Source organism: Cynoglossus semilaevis, chromosome 5 (assembly GCF_000523025.1).
Source record: "Cynoglossus semilaevis isolate Cse_v1.0 chromosome 5, Cse_v1.0, whole genome shotgun sequence".
NCBI classification, from domain to species: domain Eukaryota; kingdom Metazoa; phylum Chordata; class Actinopteri; order Pleuronectiformes; family Cynoglossidae; genus Cynoglossus; species Cynoglossus semilaevis.
Genome location: NC_024311.1, coordinates 420182 through 440466, shown reverse-complemented (window position 1 = coordinate 440466; position 20285 = coordinate 420182). Strand labels below are relative to the sequence as shown.

Sequence of the window (20285 nt, the reverse complement as noted above, 5' to 3'; positions counted from 1 at the left end):
TATAAACAGTAAGCACAAGTGAATAAATTCAGCAAACTATTGCATTTCCAGAATCTTTTTAAATATACAAAATTATAAAAAAAAAACATATATATAAAAATATAATATACATTATAACATAGATAAATAAAGTCAAAATAATAAATACATATAAATAATAGAAATAGAAATAGAAATGTAACACCAGCTCCCATTACTTATTTGCTTGCCGCGTTTGGATTTTATGCCGTCCTGTAACATGCTTTCTGTGGCCTGTCTTGATTAAATCCTGCAGGTGACTCTGCGAGCAGATATTAAGCTGCATCTGACCGAGGGCATCTATCAGATTCTGGATCTTTGTACAGAGCGTGATATCAAGTTCCTAATGAGTGGACTGCATATGGGAGTGAGAGAAGTGTTCAATGAGTTGTACAGCAGCTACACACACTACCATAAAACACAAAGGCAAGGCGAGGAGAAGTACACCGTCTGAAATCTCTTGAAATCTTTCCTTAAGGCCAAATAAAGTTCCTTGCTGTGGTGTTCTGTGATTTGTGTTTTTGTGTACCAACAGTTTTTCATTGTGAAAGCAAAAGGGTTTGGAGTTTTTCAGTTGTAGTTCAGGATTCATGGTTGAACACATTGTTAATTCACAGGAAAATATCGAGGAAGAGTGTGCAAAGTTTTACCTCGAAGCTTAGCTTCGTGGAGTCGGTGGAATTCACTCAGAACTGCATCTTAATGGTGGGTTGTGGAACATGTCGAGAGTTGTTTCCACAACTTCGGTGAAGGCCGTTGATCTCCGGTCCTTAGCATTCCATTTAACAATTTTCCAGTCAGCTTTTTTTTTATTTACTGCCCTGCACTCGTGAGGTTGGTCTGACCATATGTTGAAGCCTCTGCTGGATGACGTGGTATTTTAAGCCCCCACAGTGCATGCAAATAATATCTGTATTGACTGTGTATTAGCGCAGTGATAAATGAATTCAGAATATTAGTATCATATCCCTCTTAAGACATTACTCCCTCCAAGGGCGCATTTCCTCCATTGCCCTGTCCTTATTGGTGGTTCCATAGCGTAGTTGTTATCACGCCTGCTGGACAATTCGGCCTTAGTCCTTAATTTGAGCCCCAGAGTAATCCTGCAGATTTAATAGCGAAGACCCGCACTGAATTTCCCCACCGTGGCAAATAAGGGACAAATTTTAACAATCAGTTCCAGCTTCCATTTCTCCCTAGGATACTCTTTGTTTTATGATGAATTATTTGTAAGTCATTTGTACAAATGTGAGATATGATTTTACTCAGTTACCCTTTTCTGTAACACGGTAATTATGAAGTACCACAATTTCTGGATTAAAAGCCGCATTTTTTTTTTTTTCATCCTATGGCTTGGTTTGCGACTTATATTCAAATATATTTTCACATATTCGTTATTTTTACACCGACTGCCGCTAGAGGGCACTAGTGTGATTTTACGCCGAGTATGTTTTTTTTTTCGACTTCATTATGCATTTTTTTGGCTGGTGTGACTTATAGCCCAGATATATAAATATAGAGTAGCTTTCTAAATCATTTGGGTTTTTACAGATTCATTCTTTTTCTTTATGACTTGTATGAAAATTTGGAACTTTGGAGATATCTATAGAAACTATGCAATTGCGGGGTTAGGGTAATCATTTCTAATTATTGGTGTTGTCATGGGTATGGAAAGGACCCAATAGCAGCACAACCAGGTCAGGATTAACTCAGTCTTTATAAGAAGCAAACAGGGCACTGCAGTTAGCAAATAAAGCGGGACTTGGAAACAACAGGTAGTTATCGTACTTACGGAACAGGAGACTGGCAAAGAGTGAACGGAGTGCAGCTGTATATATACAGTAGATGGATATAAAAATAAAACAAAATATAATGTTTTTTATAAATTATATCTAAATAATATGCCATTACAGCCGCACTGTGATAAATGTTTGAGTTTCTGAAGAGCAGTTTTTACTTTTTTTAGTTTTACATTTTCATTCTCTTTTCATGAACCTGCGCTGGTTTTAATATACTTTTCTGTGACCATATGCCTTCAAATAATTGTATTTTTTTTTTATTGTTATTGATTTTAAGTATCATATCAGTATCATGAGCAGATAATCTTGCTCTACATGTCACTCTCTGGACATAATTCAACAACAAGTTGGCCGAGTCAGGAAAAGCTAGATGGAGCATTCGTGTGAACTAAGATAAATGACATGTAAAAGTCAAGTCAAGTCATGCATGAAGGCTAAAATGCTAATATTAAAAACTAAGACATTTACTAAGCTGAACTCCCAATTTTTAGTCCAACATTAAATTTAGCGATTTTTATTGATATATTAAGATTATTGTCATTTTTTTTCCTGTTTATTAATACTATTTGAAATGCAAGTTTTTTCATCTTAATGCAAACAATTGGTTTGGTATAGGAAAATACTGTATATACCTCTATAAAATATGATTGTTTGAACATTTAAATAAATCTGGCTTGAAAATCAATAATGTTAAGCCAAGTGATTTTCTGTCTCCCTTTAAATTTAAGTACATCCCTTTACTTGTCTTTTCCTTAGCTTATGTAATATTACTAGAATAATTCTAAAGAGAAAAGGGATCAATCCTGTCTCTCTGACGCCCCTGGTGGCTATTCAGAGCACAGAACAAAGAGCTGGGTAAATCATTTAGCTGATAAGAAGATGATGATTATGATGATGAACAAAGCTTCGAATGACACACAACTGATGTTCTACAGCAACCGTGAGAAACATTCCCCAGTAATAACGGTTGTTGTAAACGGTTTAGGCACAGGGCAGTTCTCCTCTTTCAGCCCACCTCTCCTCGGGTGCCACAGTCAGCTCGGGCCCTCCTCCAAAGCTGCGTGAGCCGGTGTTTGATTGGATTACAGCTGCCTAGCCTTTGCCCTCTAACCTCGCTGATGTTGGTTGTCTTCTTCCTTTTCTCTGAGCTTCTACTGAACCAACTGAACCACCTGCCTGCTGTATAACACTGCCGACGGGGACGAGCGATATCAGCCGAAACCGAGCCCAGCCGGGCGAAGCCGAACCGCCCTCTGCATAGGGAAGCGAAAGAGAGGAGTAAGCAGCCATGCGGAGGAAATCAAGGATATTGCTGTGTTTTGCACTGCTGTGGGTGTTGGGAATAGCTTACTACTTCTACTCGGGGACAGCGCTGAGTCGGAAGGTAGGTCTACCCCTTTTTCGTCTCCTCTTTAACGACCAAACGCTGCTAGTATGCTAGGGTCCGCGTTTGTTGTGTTTGTTGTCCGGCCGCTGCGTTCATTGAGCGGCGTGATTTGGCGCTGTTGGATACACAGCTGCAGTTCGGGAATGTGATAAGGAGGCCTTGTCGTGAATGGACAGGCATTGATTTGGCTGTGGTGGGATGGCGGGCAGGGACAGCGGGGCGATGTTGCAGGCAGGCCGGGTTCCACAGACTCCCCCTCTCCCGGTAAATGTGTTCTAGGGCAGCAGTGGCTGAGCACGGGCCTATCGCATATCGTGTCTTGTAGCCACCGGAGGTAACCGTAGAGTACGGCTAAGAATCTTGACATATATATAAAATAGAGGTAGCCGGCCTGCCTTGCTCGGGTGGGTATGGAGGGAGGTGTAGGGGTTTTTGGCCGAAGAGCACGTCAGCACTTAGCGGCTGCTGCACAAACACAACGCTGACATTGTTCGTGATCATAAAGACACCATGATGAATTTGAGGATGGACACGGACATTGATGTGAGCTGGACTCACTGTCACAAGTGTCTATCTTCCGCTTTGGGTGTGTGTGATAAGTGTGAGCCGAACCCTTTCAACTTTAAAAGAAATGCACACATGCGGAAACAAGTTTGTCTGAAGCTAAAAAAAAGTACTTTTTTGTAACATGATGTGTCAATAGTAATAGTGTTGTATCTGGTGGTCAGAAAACTTTCAAGTCTCTTATAGACGTTATAAAAAGTTTTGGATAACCGGTATTTGTAGAAGCGCAAGAAGACTCGCTGTCAAACAAATGTATGATTAATAATCACAACCCCCTTCTTATTTATCTGTTGAAGTAATTATTTCTTACATTACATGCGTTTACCAGCAATACTATGGTGACTTTGGACAGTCTTTCTTTGTTGAGTTAACATTATCTCCCAGTGTATATTCTCTTATTGTACAAATCACGAATATTGGGGATACGTTTTGGATTGATTTTTACTACACAGAGTAATGTACTGTATTTTTAACATGAATAAATTATAATAAATTGTCCAAATGTTATTAATATGTTATGGAGTAATTACATCTGTACAGTCTTACTGTTTAAACTGGCCCTTTAAGGGGACCTGCATTGCGCATGTGTCCCCTGGTGAAAATTAGTTTGACCCTCCTCCCCCGCTGTAACTAATTACATGGGCCACACGTATTAAAGTGTGTTACACGTGAAATTGTCCTACCAGAGAATCGGTACGGCCAAGATTAAGTTTGTTCTGTCGCCGTCATTATTTCCTGTTCTGGTCTAGTCTATCCGGTGTATCATTTTATAACATCACCTATTGGGAAGCTGTGTGTACACACTTCACTTTATTACTAAGTGCGTGTGTGTTTGTGTTGTGCGTTTTGTACCAGTCTTTGTGGTGGTCAGGTTTTTGTTTGCTTTTATCAAGTCAACCTGAACAACCCTTTTACTTTTCCATATGTAAAAAAAACAAACAAAAAAAAACAACAACAAAAAAACAAACTACATGTACTACAGGTAACAGACTCACAATAAATGACATTTTTAATTGAGTAATTATTTAGTGCAGCATTAACGTGGAGCATTTCAGAGTGGCTGTACTTGCCTAGCCTTGTCTTTATATGGAGATATATTTAGCTTGTTTAAACAAGGGTGGTGCTCAACCGTTTAAGTGTTGTTTTCATTGCCACTCTCTTTCTCTTGGACTCGACAAATGAGCATTTAATCTAGGAAGTCACAAAGAAACAAACGTCACACAGCGGCTATAGTTAAGCGAACGTTTCTTTTGTCTCACTAAAAAAAAATTACTTTTAATATAAATTAAGCATATTGTACTTATTTGGTTTTAACTTAGTCTGTTCTTAGTAAATTTGGATGGGATGTTAAATGAAGCCTTTAGCTGTATTCCACTTGCTCAGAATGGTCAGGCAGAACAATAATGTAAAGTCAGTTACAAATTACAAACAAAAGAACAGACCCGTAGATTATATTTAGATTGTGCTGGGTGTATAAACAGAGGCCCCTAAATAACATCTTTTACCCCTTTTCATTTATTGTTAATTTCTTTTACCACTATTGCCCACTTCTGAGGCACTTCCTGTTGAACTTGTCCTTAAAATAACAGTACCATAATATGTAATTATTGCAGAGAAACTAAACACAGGAAAAATATGGTGGTACACTTCCAAAGTCTCTCGGAAAAAAAAAAACTAAATTAAAAATAAAATGCAGTCTTCGTATAATAAATGAGAAAAATATCATATACATTTTTACATAAATATACAATAAAATACACTGCTCAAAAAATTAAAGGAACACTTCTCAATGTGGGGAAAAAAAAAAGATGGATACCTATAGAGGTATGGACAGGGCAATGTCTTAGGAACAAAAGGATGGCACATCTTTTAATAGAAATAAAAGTTTTCAGCCTACAGAGGGCTTAATTGTATAGACACCCCGAAAATCAAAAGTGAAATAATGATGTGACAAGCTAGCATCTCAAAGTGCTTTTCAGTATCTTCTGTGGCCCCCGACATTGTGGCCCCCAATGTGTGGATCTGCTGTCCAGGAGGAGTTGGTCAAGTAGTAGTTATAATGAGTTATAACTCTAGCAAAAATCAGCACAAGTAGAAAACCAGCCAAAAAACATCAAGAGGGAGAAACTTTCAATGACCTCCAAATGCAAAAAGTCCTGTTTGGGACTGTCTTTCTCATCCTCCAAATGCAAAAAGTCCTGTTTGGGGTCTTTCTCACTGTTGCCATTCTGGTGCCTCGTTGTTTAATTCGATCTACACCAATGAGAAATGAAACTGCTTGACAACGCCCTCTGCAGCTGAACTGACCATATCATTATCAGAAAGGTTCAACTGACCTCGTGCCATATCCAATAAAAAAACGTGTTCCTTTAATTTGTTTGAGCAGTGTACATGCAGATTAAAAGGTAGTTGCATGTATCATGATTACAAATGCTTGATCACATGTTAGTGTACCATCTCAACAAACTAAAAGAACCACTAAAGTTAAGTTAAACTTAAATTTTGCAAAAGCCTCGTCCATTACAGCACAGAGCAAACAGTAAACCCATACAATAAATGCTGGTGAGACTGACGTTATTCTGCGGAATATGTCTTTATTAGTGGCTGTTATGCTGAGGATGTCGATGTGGTTTTGCTGTTTTTGTTTCAGTTGGTCATTAGTCACAACGTGTCGATGTCACAATAGCGAACTTGGTTTACTTCTTGCTGACTAAACACTGTTCCTCCTCTCCCTCTGCTATGTCCTCCAGCTGCTCCCTCGTTCTCCTCCTCTCATTTTTTTTTTCTCACCTTGACTTTTTATGACACTTGTCAGAATACACACAGTAAGCCTGCGGAAATGGTACAAATTTGTGTGCAGAATTTGGGGACAAAAGGCAATATAGGAGTATACTTACAGAGTACAAAGTATCAAAGTACTACTCATGCTTTATTTTTGTCAATATTATATACTAATATCCACTTCTACTAACCTACTAATCTAACTAACATCTACTAACATCCACTGTTCAGGTTCCCAATATTCATTGACAGTGTGCTGCTACTCATGTTTCTATTTTATTGTATTTTACCTATTCATGTGTTTTTACTGTTTTTTTTTGTTTGTTTGTTTGTTTTTTTGCTGCTGTACTGCTGCTGGAGCCTAAATTTCTTGAAGGGAACTCCAGAAGGAGTAATAAAGTGCTATCTATCTAACTATTTGTCTATCGATCTATCATGAAAAAAAAATGGCACAGCCCTATTTTATTTGGTGAACGGAGCAATAATAATAAGCACCAACTCTATGCCCTATTTCAAACTGCTAATGTCCTTTGACAACGAGGGATGACACTCTTATCAGTTTCACGAGTGTGAATTTTGCAAGTTTAAACGTCAGCATTATTTACATTATTCATAAACCCCTGGGAAACATGATGTGAGATGACCCAAAGAAATCTCTTGCGACCCACCTTCCATCCATTATTTTCTGGTTTAAAACCCCTTGGAATGAGTTGAGCTCTAAAGTTGGACTATTGCTTGAATGTTAAAGGACACATATCTTCGGTTTTCTTCTCACCCAGAATGAGATGGCTCTACTCAAGCTTCATGAATGAATTGGTGTTCAGGTTAAGTCTTAAAAAAAAGAGCCCTGCTCTAAAACATGTTGTTGTAGCACACGTAAGTCTCACAAAAGATTTACACATAAATTGTAACCTGTGTTGAACTCAAACACTAGTTTCCACTATATTTGGAAAAACAAAACATTCTATATTAGAGGTGCAATGATTTTTTTTTGCTGATACTGGTTTTTGCTGGGGGTTTTTTTCCCACTTTTTTATTAAGTAATGATGTCTACTTTTAAAATAAATACTTGAATTGTGAAAATCATAAATAAATAAATATTTATATACCTAATTTTGTACATAATAACAAAACATATAATAATAATAATAAATAATCCAAATACAACAAAAGAAAACAACAGGCTTTTTTTAATTGTGGAACATTTTTGAAAGGTGTGTTGACCGATTGGACAAGTCGTCGAACAATTACTTAGAAGTCTTTCCGTTGTTTATCTTTTCATTTGTGTCGTTTGTGTTGCGGTTAATCAAATCTAGTCAAAACTTCCTCTGCTTTGGTATCTTTCACTCAGTTTCAAGAATGTCAGGAAAACTTGGGAGACACCCAGTTGCTGGGTTGTTGTTGTTCCTGGCAAGTTCTTAGCCAGGAACAACATAGCGACACATCAGCAACAATATTGATTATCTGTAGCATATCCCACTAGAGACGGTCTTGCTCTTAAACTGGTGATTTTAGTTAAAAAACTTAAGAACTTTCACATTGTGCTTCACTTATACACAACAGTAAAAACAACAGTAAAACTTCATAATCTCATCATCTCATCCAGAGTTGTTACATCGAGGGCAACTGGGCTGTTCTAACTAACTGTTGGTTTCATTTTTTTTTTTTTTTAACCTGTATACAGACTAGTCCCTGTGACTAAGCACTGTTAAATGTATGCTAATTTCTGTGTCATGATATATTGTTGAAAATGCCTTTGTGTCTTGTCACTTTTTTTTCCACTATGACTGAAGCAGTTGTAATTATTTGGTGTGTGGGACTGTCTATACTAAAGTTGTGGATTGTCTTGCTAGACACAAAATAATTCAGTTTGTGATTAGGGACTGTGTGAATATTGAATTGAACAACACATCGTGAGCCTTGATTATTTGCATTAAAAATGGATTCATCATTAAAACCTGAATCTATTTATATCTAATATTTGATTTAATTTGAGACTTGAAACTTACTCAAAGTCTGTCCTAAAACAGTCAGATGTAGAAAAATACAGCACATTTGATGAACTTATAATTTATTCAACAACTTTACAAGAAATCTGGATTTATGTTTTTATTTTTAGTATGGAAATTACTGTGTGCAAACTGCAAAAAATCCCCTCCAGGAACAAATAAAACGGCCCGTAATGTTACTCAGTCATGCATTGCTGCTGCTTTCTATTTAAACTTTGAACCCATCAACTTTTGCAGCATTTTTATAGACTAAGCAAAAAAACATTTGAAAAACATGAACATGAACCGAATACTATAACAGGGGTTCCCAAAGTTTTCCATGCCAAAGCCCCCAAACAGCATTAGCTTCTGTCCCACAAACAATGCTACAAAATATGTAGGATAAGGAAACATTAACTGTTTTTTAACTTATATTCACTATTAGATAATTGTTAAAAAATATTTTTTCTGTTTTGCGCAAGCTAGTTGCATGCTAGCTTGAGGAGCAGAGCGTGTTTGACAGTTAAGGCATTTTATGTGTTGTACAGTGATAAGAGTACCGTTGTAAAAACACTGCACTATAACAAATTAAAAAGGAATGTGTAAAATACGATGCCTGACACTCTGTGCGACCTTTTTCTTGAATATCTAACACCAATATCTAAACCTCTAAAATTACTTATAACTTCATATGAAATAACAGCATTTAAGGTAGAAAATGAAACGATGATGCGTATGTATTTTTTACCAGTGCTCTGCAATAAATAGAATAAGCTACATAATGAGCATAAGTGCGTTCAAACACTTGTTTGACAGCAATTTTGTTATTTAGATTCACTGACTGGAGTAAACAGAATCATCTTCGTGCAATGTGTTTCTAGTGACTCTTTATGTTTATTGTTTTAGTGTTTTAGTCTGCACAAACTCACATTTCGTACTTGGCAACATCCAACCAGAGGACTAATAGGAGCCACGTTATTGGAGACCATTTTGGATTCCAGAGGACTAATAGGAGCCACGTTATTTGGAGACCATTTTGGAATTATAAACCCAGGTTGACAATCTAAACAGAAATGCCAGTGGATCCATATTTGTTATTTTGAGGTGCTCTTATGTGGACTACAAGACATAAACCGTTTTATAATAGTGTTTTGGATACCCCCAGTTATTTTCCATCTACAGTATGTTTATTGCGTGTGCCTAATATTTGTTATACGAACTGTGGTGGACTATGTGCACAGTGTTATTTCTTAGGCAGCAACCGTAAAATGAACATTGACAGAACCCTTGTTCAGCGTTTAACACTTGGTATTGTTATTTTGACCTAGTTCCCATCAACCTCTGGTGGGTCATTAAAACCTTCAAGTGTGCTATCAATACTATTGTTGTCACCATTCTTGGAAGTAAAACGTTACTGATATTTCGTTACTGATATTTTGGAAAACATTTGATACCCCCTTTGTTTAATAAAACGATTATTTAAATGATGAAACCATTTTTTCACTTTTTTTAGAGATGGTTTACATCGTCTGTCTGGGATGGATACCAAACACCTTAAGATGCTAATCATAACAATTCCGTCCGGTCGGATTACTCTGGATTATACCGTGACAAATGGAGTCTCAACTAGGACTAGATCCTATAAAATGATAAAACTGAGTAGGCTGCAGGCATAGAAATGCCAATGAATAAGCTTTTTACTAAACCCCAAACGATTCGGTAACAGAAGAACTTGTAAAATAAATTCATATTTAAGTTGATTTGGAAGGACCAGAGCAATTGATAACTACTGTATTACATAAAGATTTAAGTTTAATATGGAAAACCCAAATGTGACTTATAAATATTGTATAGAAAAGCAATTCCCAACCATTTACTGTAAATAATTTTATAACGTCTCTGTATATTTATATATGTGTATTTTTATACACATACAGTAGCTCTATCTAGTCTGTGTGTATATATATATATATATATATGTTTATATATCTATAGATATATATACATATATATGTATGTGTATATATCTATAGATATATATATACATATATATGTATGTATATATGTGTATATATATGTATATATGTATGTGTGTATATATATATGTATGTATGCATGTTTTTAATTGCAATAGACACACAAAAAATGTAGTGTATAAGAATTCCTGTGATGTAATATATATAAAATATGGTTTTAATTTAAGAGTTCTTACCTTCGAGACAGACGAAACAGTAGCGCCTAATGTCATCATGTGCGGAGGAGGAGGAGGAGGAGGGAGGGAGGAAAGGAGGGAAGAGAGTTGGCCCGTATGTAGGCACTTGATTCTGTACTGTACCTTACACGTACACCACATAACTTACATATATTTAGAATTAACTTAGCTTACTTTTTTTTTTCACTTTTCTATTTTTTCGTATCTCAAATCCTTACTCATCTTAAAGCAAAAATTTGAGGGCTGGCTCATATCTCAGAATACTCGTATCTCAGGGTACTCCAGGCCGTGTGCTTTATCATCCGAATTGTGCACTTTGCTTCTACTCGATAGGTCTGTAGAGGTCCAGTCATCCTAGAAGAGAGAGTCTGTCAGCAAACATTTCACTGAGATCTACTCGGATCCTCTGCACTTCACCGCTACTGTACTTGATCTGTGTTTTAAAGATCGTTACTTGGATGCGCGAATAAAGCAGCACACACGAGAAATGATCCAGCGATTGACTTAAATGCACATTGTGGTTTTTTTCTTTGAGAGAACATAGTTAATTTTACAATCATTTAATTTAATAGCACACAGTCAGCCTTAAATGCGATATGTATATATATATATATATATACATATCGCATTTAAGGCTGACTGTGTGCTATTAAATTAAATGATTGTAAAATTAACTATGTTCTCTCAAAGAAAAAAACCACAATGTGCATTTAAGTCAATCGCTGGATCATTTCTCGTGTGTGCTGCTTTATTCGCGCATCCAAGTAACGATCTTTAAAACACAGATCAAGTACAGTAGCGGTGAAGTGCAGAGGATCCGAGTAGATCTCAGTGAAATGTTTGCTGACAGACTCTGTCTCTTCTAGGATGACTGGACCTCTACAGACCTATCGAGTAGAAGCAAAGTGCACAATTCGGATGATAAAGCACACGGCCTGGAGACTCTACCACCAGGTAAAAAAAAAAAACTTCCATCAGTCAACACAACTTTTTTTCCACTACAGTGTGAAATGAATAGAAATTATAAGTTGGATAGAGCTGTTAGCCTTTTTAAAACCTGAAACCTGCGAAAGCATGTGGCGCTACGTCAAGTATATTTGCTTTTGACTATGTATCCCAAACGTTATGTTTTATTGTTTGGTTAATATCTTCATCCATTGAGCAAAATGCGACTTGATGATATTGATTAATTTCGCATCCAATCCTTATAGATAACATTTCAGTAAAGTAGAATGTTTCAATGAAAAAAGTAAAGGGATATGGCTGGATATTTTTTTAAAATAAGTAAATATTTGGATATGACTGGATTTTTTTTTTTAAATAAGTAAATATGTAAAACTGCAGTACACTGCAAACTTTGCTCATAAAACATCTGACATAACGCAATAATATTCTGCCATTTTAGCTAGCTATTTTTAGCTATTACATACTGTAACTTAAACTCAATGGTGAGTTAATTAAGCTACATATTAGCTATACAGGGGGTTCTCGGTTTACAACGTAGTGGTTCCGTTGCCATCTCATTCATTTAGAATATTAGGAACGTCTTGTTCCATCATTTCGACGTATGCGAGAGATGGTTTTATTTGCCAATTGTATGCCTTTTTCTCTTTTTGTTTGCGTTATTGGGTGGACCTTTTTGCCGTTCAAGCAATTTAGAATATTAGGAACGTCTTGTTCCGTCATTTCGACGTATGCGAGAGATGGCTTTAATCCAAAAGTGACTTACAGAGGAGGATTAACATTATCAAGCATGTGGTTCCCTTGGGAATCAAACCCAGGACTCTGCTTCCAAGGCATGCGTAACAACCACTGCACTATGGAACCACCGTTCTGATGTTGTAATGTCCTAAATGTTGGTGTTACCATACATACAATAAGTACTTGAGCACCGTACAAACAGAACTCTGACATAAGTCGAAGATCACATGTAATACAGTTTAACTTTCCGTAATTGGGTCGATTAATACCATGTCTGCGCTTTGTTCGAATTGGAACTTCAACTGTAAATGCTAATATTTCAAAAGAAAAAGTACAAGGCCTTCTGAGCCAGCCTTCGTATTCACTTTAAGATGTGATATTGTACGTTGTGGTGGCCATTGAAAATGTGTGCTGTTTTCTACAGTATCATGTAGTAATGGATGATAACTTTGGATCATTGTTAATTCATCTGAAATTATTTGACATCATAGGTACACTCGATTATACTATTTGCTCACTATTGACAACGACTGTACATTGACATTAACGTTGAGGCTTGAGGTTTGAAGGTTTTTCCATGTTTCTGTGTTAAGGGAAGGTACGTTGGCAGGATTATGACCAAGATCTCTACGTTGGAGCCACTGTGGTCCGTCCAGGTCAGGATCCATATGCCAGGAACAAGTTCAACCAAGTGGAGAGTGACAAACTCAGAATGGACAGAGCGGTACCAGACACTAGACATGACCAGTAAGTTGTGTGCCTAGACCTAGATGTGGAGTTATGTTGGATTGGATTGTGTCATAGAAGTTGGCGCGATTAGGGATGACTTGAGCCGATACTTAGGATCTGTAAAAAAAAAAACAAAACAAAAAAAGCCCAAACACTCGACTTTGCGTGACATTCCATAAATGTGTTTATTGCATTAGCAATGGCAGGCCACTGTATGCTGGAGAAGAGACGGTATTGATGTCGGTATCTGCTGATACTCCAAGTTGGGTACGCATTTTTAATGGACATATTCAATTTTAAACAGAAAAAAAAAAACACTATCCTATCCATTTTCTGCCACTTATCGGAGTTTGGGTCGCAAAGGCAGCAGTCTAAGCAGAGAAGACCTCAGACCTTTTGTCCAGCTCTTGCAGGGTAATCCTGAGACTTTCCCACGCTCTGGGAAGACCTCACCCAGGAGGGCTATGGTTGCCCCAAAAAACGACCTTTTGTGTATTACACAAAATTGACTTATGGACTTCCTCATGGATAATAGCAATAATCTCTATAAGATCTCTGTATTGGGATGTTTTTTTTGGTAGCACGTGGAAGTAGCATTGACCCAGAAAATAGTCATTGCAGGTGATCTTTGAAACGGCTAAGACTATCTCAAACTTTTTCTCTTGTCGATCTTCTTAACATTGTTATGCATCGTTTTTACTGTGCCAGGCAATTGCTTTGACAAAATTATGATAAATGATAATATGAGATACGTAAGTATGGACATTTAAATGATACTCTATTGATTTTCAGGCAATATTAACTACATGAGGTGGCGCTTTGGCCCAGAGGCAATGTCTCTGTCATTGGTGTGGAACCCCAGGGTTCACCTCCTGGGCAAGTTCGAATCCCGGTTAGGGCGGTTGGTACCTTCCAGTGGACTCACCACCCGCAGGAAGGTTTAGGGGGGGTTGGTACGGTGCGATGTGATTTGGGTGGAGACTGCTGCCCCCGCGACCCAGTAACGGATAAGCGGATGAAAATGGATGGATGGATAAACTACATGAGACATGTAGGCACCAGTAATGCCCAATAATCATGAATTAGTACAGCATCTTCTGTCAATAAATCCACAATAGTTCGTTTATCATATAGGTCTGATTTATTCTCTACAGCGGTTGAGGTATCAACCCTTCTTCTGACCAGGGAAGCTCCACACTTAAGTGAACCATCTTCTTTGCCTGCGGATTTGGATCGGAGGATGGTGTCAGTGATTTTTGTTCCTTTCCTGAACAAACAACCGAACCTAATTAGCCACAAAAAAACCTCCCGAATAGTTTGGTGAATGACATTACTTGATTGTCCTACTGAATGCACTTGTGCATTTTTTTTTTTACAGTAGAAGCTTAACAGAAATCCCCTTTATAGAAAGGCATTTTCCCATTTTGTATCTTTTGCTCGTTGTAGTTCTCCATTGCAAAATGTGTTGTTGAGAGTTTAAATTGTAAAATGGGGAAGAAAACCTGTTATATTCTCACGATTGCCAGGAAAAAAAAAAAGTATTGTCCAATCCCATTTTTTTAAAACTCCTCTTCACATTTGGGAGTTAATTTAGTCGTATGCCGTGGGTGGCAGTCAAACAGCTGTATTTTAGTTTACTTACTTTAAGACTTTGGGTGTTGCTTCGTTTCTTTACATTTACCTTCACCCTATTCCTGTTCTCAACCCCTTTTGTGTTGACATTTACATTCCTCCACTGGCACTTTTATTTTCTTTTATTATCTTCTTCTTCGCAGTCTCTGGTCCTGTACGTCCTGATAAATGATTCCCTTCTTATCTCTCTTACGTCGTTCCTTAAAAGTCCTTCCACTTTGTACACATTGTAGTTTTTCTTCCTTACTGCTCAACCTTTGGTACAACTGATCATAAAACCATATCATTCGCACCACAGCTGTCTTTACTGTCTCTTTTGTATAAATTCCTGCCCTGTACCTTCTCATATATGACTTGACTTTTCATTCTGTTATTGCTTGGTTGTAAAAAAAAAAAAAAAAAATCTCCATAATTCCTAAGTAATGTATTTGTAATTTTGCTTTCAGTTGCAGACATAAACAGTGGCAGTCAGATCTCCCAGCCTCCAGCGTAGTCATCACATTCCACAACGAAGCTCGCTCTGCCCTGCTGCGGACTGTGGTCAGGTGGGCCTCTCTCTCTCTCTTTCTCTCTTTCTGTTTTAGTAAGTTATTCTTATATTTAATCCAATACTGAGTCTTTTGTGGAGGCATACGATCTTGGTATTACTCTGTGAATGTTTCTGTGGTGTATCTGGAGGTATCTGGTGGTAGGTCCAATTCTGGCTTACAAATATACTGGCTTAAAAATATAATATGGCTGCAGTCGCACCAAAGGTCCAATTCTGGCTTACAAATATACTCTTAAAAATATAATATTGCTGCAGTAGCACCAAAAACAATTGGGAATCATGGGGTGTAAGCTGCAGTAGTTGCAGACAAAGCTCTTTAGTCGGAACTGAAACTGTGGCCTGGTCTGATCATGACACTAAGATTAAGGTGATTGCACTAGGTGAAAGGCATGTCAAATGTGATGGGACGTATCAGTAATTTGCCGTAACGCCGTAATATGCCCACCTTGTCCTTGTAGCGTCCTGAAGAAAAGTCCCGCTCACCTGGTCAAGGAGATCATCCTGGTTGATGACTACAGTGATAACCGTGAGTTTAATGCACGCAGACTAATAAACGACTAAATGCACTCAAGCATGTAGTATCGGTCTGTGAGAGTGTAAATTGCAAATGATATGTGGGGTGTTTTTCAGCTGAGGATGGAGCGCTTCTGGGCAAAATTGAGAAAGTGCGTGTGTTAAGGAATGATCGGAGAGAAGGTGAGATTTAGAAGACGCATTTAAAACGTACTTTTCTACATTCATGTTCATCAGCAACCCAAGGAATGATACAGTGAGGACAGAAGGCAGGTATGGTATTTTCTGGACTCTAAGTCACGACAGCCTGCTAAAGTGCCCTCTAGTGGCTGTCAGTGTGAAAATAACGAACATACATTTTCTAGCAGTACAGGAGTAGCTGATTCTGGTGCGCAAGCCCAGGGTGCCCTTTCACCCAGGGCGAGGCTTAGCCATTGCACTCCGGCTGTGCTGACCCCTGCGAATTCCCCAAATGTGGGAATCTCGACTGCATAATTTCTGGTAGTGGGGGACTGCGTCCGCGCTCTCCCCTGATATACTTGTGGAACATAAATAATACAGAAACTTAACAGTAGTGATGTTCGTTACCACCAATTTCCTTTCCGATCCGATACCGAGTAAAATTCGGGCTGGTATCGCATATACCGTTATCGATATTTTATCATTTGTCTTTTAAATAAAACATGTGTATTTCAAATCATAGCTTCTTTAAGAATCCGAGGCTGAGGTTTTTATTTATTTATTTATTTTAAACTCTGGAGTGTACTGAGGTAGCTGCCTCATTTACTATACAGTCAACACAACAATAGAAAACCTTGAGAACACAATCATATAAAATATGTCAAAACAATGTTTCAAACTCTGAAAACATGTTATTTGTAAAACAAAAATAAATAAAAAAATAAAATAAATAATCTGAGGAGCCATTTGGGACCCGAAAGAGTCGGATTTTTTCAGTGAACCGAGCCAAAAGAACCGGTTCTCCAAAAAAGAGCCGAAATTCCCATCAATAGTGACTGAGTGAGAGCACGGAGTAGAGCCCCTGTGCTTAAGCATGACGCACACACCCAGGCGGAAGAAGAAGTAGTCCCACCAACCGAGCGTCACTTAGACAACATCTCAATAATTTGGATACTTTTCACCATGTTTCTGTTTAGGATACACCTCATCTCAGAATGCGTAAGTATCAAAAGTATCGATATTTTGATTTCAGAATCCATTTCAGAGCATAAAGATCCAGAATCGCAAGTATCGAAATTTCAGGATCGATCCGCACATCACTAGTACAAACGCGGAGTGCTACTCAATTACCTGTTGTCACAAATGTCATGTTGTCCTTTTGCAACACTTGATTGTCCACAGGACTCATGCGATCAAGGGTCCGTGGTGCAGATGCCGCAACGGCACCAGTGCTCACCTTTTTGGATTCTCACTGCGAATGTAATGAGCATTGGCTGGAGCCCCTGCTGGAGAGAGTTGCTGAGGTACACAAACACGCATGAGGTACACACACGCGTGCACATAAGGAGGCGTGTCCACTCCCAGCTTTACTCTCCGTACTGAAGGGCCTGGATATGGGTCCACAGTATGGAATTGTTAACCACAGCAGAAGGCTTTGAATTTTCTTTTATATATATAAATCTAGTTTTAATAACATGCTGTGAAGGAAATTCAGGCGTCAGACGTTTGTTGTGTTGTTTTGTCCTAGTCACATTTCTTCTGCTCTTTTCTTTTTACAGGACAAAACGAGAGTAGTTTCTCCCATTATTGATGTGATTAACATGGACAACTTCCAGTACGTTGGAGCCTCAGCTGATCTGAAAGGGGGTAAGAAAACACCAATTGCTCGACTGTATGCGTGTGTGCATCCACGTATAAAAACGTGTACATCAATTCACAGTTGCAGAGCTGACGCATTTAAAAGTCACCCTGATTTAACTCTTGCCTAAAACGTCATTGTCTACCCTAGTATGAACAGTTAGAAATCTGCAAAATATAAATCAATTTTTTTCCCAATTATTATTTGAATTTAAATAGTCCTTAACAATAATAATAATAAGTGCAACATTTTCATTTTCATTTTTAAATATTGTGCCCATCCACATCCATTTCTCTGATTAAACATTTAGCAATTATCTATATGAAAATAGTAACTGTTGATTTATTCAATTTTTTTTTATCTGATTGGTAACAGGCTAACTGTAAATCAGTCACAATGAGTCATGATCAAGATCAGTCATGATTAATCAAGTCAATTTTGACAGCGCTAATAAACGTATCTCAACTGTTAGCATGTCATATATACTGGAGTAAGATTCTCATGAGAATCACTTTTTTTTTTTTTCCACTAAGCACTTTTTTACTGTTAAACCACATACACCTTCTGACTTGTGTGTAGGTTTCGACTGGAATTTAGTTTTTAAATGGGACTACATGACTCTGGAGCAAAGACGGGCAAGACAAGGCAACCCAATCGCGCCGATAAAGTAAGAGCTGTGCTTATCGAGGCTGTTTATGTACATGCTAATCGCTGTCAACGCATCTTACTCTCACCTTCAACTTCTCTCCTTCTCCCTCTCACCCTCTGAGTCTCTCTCCCCCTCTCTCTCTCTCTCTCTCTCTCTCTCTGTGTCTCTCTATCTCTCTCAGGACACCAATGATAGCAGGAGGGCTGTTTGTCATGGATAAAGATTACTTTGAGAAGCTAGGGAAGTACGACATGATGATGGACGTTTGGGGTGGAGAAAATCTTGGTGAGTAAGCTGCGTCTTTCTGATTTCCATACTTACATAAAAGTAGTGCGGGTATTTCTTTTTGAATCTTAACTTCTTTATTACCTGACCACAACATAAACTACTACATTTATTTAATTTATGAGTAAAAAGACAAAATAAAATAAAAAAGTATTTTTGTTTTCATGGCAATTGGTGATCTAGTTTCTCTATTTCCTAAAAAAAAAAAAAAATTTGATTTATTTTTTTATTTTTTTAGGGTTGACTTTTTTTCCTTGAAGACGCAAAGTGTGCATGTAGACATGCATTCATTTTGATGAACTCTGTGTAAGATTATGTAACATGTCAATTCATTTTTTTTTTCTGAATCAGTTTTCTAATGATGGAAATCATATGCTTTTTTTTTTTTTAAATATTTTTTTCTGCCAATAACCTGGACTTAATGCTCTTTTCTGAATCAGTTATCTAATGATGGAAATCATATAATCATATATAAACCAGCGGATGTGCTTGCATCAAATCAGAAATGCAATAATCACCTTTGAAACCCTAGATTTAACCTTTTAACTTGAACTAAAACTTAACTAAGGTGGGATTACAGGAATGCAATCTCTCAGATTTAGATTTCTGTGCCCTTGTTGCTTTTAATATAATAACAATTCATGACTGTGTGTGTCTTTTTATAGAGATCTCATTCCGTGTGTGGCAATGTGGTGGCAGTCTAGAGATCATTCCTTGCAGCAGAGTTGGACACGTCTTCAGAAAGCAACACCCTTACACCTTTCCTGGGGGCAGTGGAACTGTGTTTGCCAGGTGATTGAGTGTATCCTCAATATTTTCAAATAGTTACAGGATGGGTTACGTGCAAAAGTCCACATAACTCCTTCCTCCACTTACCCCTACCTTTGGGGTGGGGGGGAGGGGGACATAACACAACAAGCTTTGTTTAACCATGCTCAAATGAAGAACACACGTGTATATATATATATATATCCTCCCTGGAACACTCCAAAGAGGAAATATATATATATATGTGTATATATATGTATGTATATATATATGTATGTATATATATGTATGTGTATATATATATATATTTCCTCTTTGGAGTGTTCCAGGGAGGATATATATATATATATATATTTCCATAAAATTAAGATGTCAGCTTTTGATTTCACAAACGGAAATGTATTTACATGACTTGTGTGGAAAATCCCACTTCAAAAAAAAAAACACACCCAACATCACATTTTTTTTCATCTCGAGCACCACCTAGTGGCACTCGCGTGTGCGCACCACACATTAGGAATCCCTGGTGAAATACGAACTGTGCTCCAAAGACCATGTCTGTCCAGTGTAAGAAATCCATTACGCTGATCTATTTATAGTTAAAAGGACTATTATAATGTAAATTTGATTGACCAAATTTGATTGACCAGAAAGCCATCGTAATCAAGGATCATTCTTTTTTTTTTTCTGAAATTGTTAATACTTAAAGGTTGATTTATTTAAAAATCAACCTTGCGTCATACAGTTAACTACTGAAAATGTGCTTGGCAGTGATAAGGGTACGAAGAAACAGGAAGACTCTGTCTTCAGATGGAAGTCCTCCCTGGAACACCCCAAAGAGGAAATCTCTGTCCACTCAAGAGAGCCACCCGTAGAACACAATGTCAAAA

At 37.6% G+C, this 20285-nt stretch overlaps 2 protein-coding genes and 1 pseudogene across 3 annotated transcripts in view; all 3 read left to right on the top strand.

Moving 5' to 3' along the window:
• The window catches only part of urb2 (URB2 ribosome biogenesis homolog), a 14680-nt gene extending 14152 nt beyond the window's left edge, over window positions 1–528 (top strand). For both annotated transcript variants that reach the window (XM_008309884.3, XM_025055454.1), the window contains exon 12: window positions 275–528. In XM_008309884.3, coding sequence (XP_008308106.1) covers window positions 275–472 — 198 coding nt within the window. In that variant the 3' untranslated portion in view covers window positions 473–528. The remainder of the gene's footprint in view (window positions 1–274) is intronic.
• Window positions 529–2591: 2063 nt separating this feature from the next.
• galnt2 (UDP-N-acetyl-alpha-D-galactosamine:polypeptide N-acetylgalactosaminyltransferase 2) overlaps window positions 2592–20285 on the top strand; it is a 28785-nt gene continuing 11091 nt past the window's right edge. Inside the window, exons 1-11 of the mRNA XM_008309883.3 lie at window positions 2592–3201; window positions 11616–11703; window positions 13044–13197; window positions 15258–15356; window positions 15820–15887; window positions 15992–16057; window positions 17237–17358; window positions 17614–17701; window positions 18273–18360; window positions 18524–18627; window positions 19293–19419. Coding sequence (XP_008308105.1) covers window positions 3106–3201; window positions 11616–11703; window positions 13044–13197; window positions 15258–15356; window positions 15820–15887; window positions 15992–16057; window positions 17237–17358; window positions 17614–17701; window positions 18273–18360; window positions 18524–18627; window positions 19293–19419 — 1100 coding nt within the window. The 5' untranslated portion in view covers window positions 2592–3105. The remainder of the gene's footprint in view (window positions 3202–11615; window positions 11704–13043; window positions 13198–15257; window positions 15357–15819; window positions 15888–15991; window positions 16058–17236; window positions 17359–17613; window positions 17702–18272; window positions 18361–18523; window positions 18628–19292; window positions 19420–20285) is intronic.
• On the top strand, window positions 16227–16407 carry LOC112487073 (uncharacterized; annotated as a pseudogene).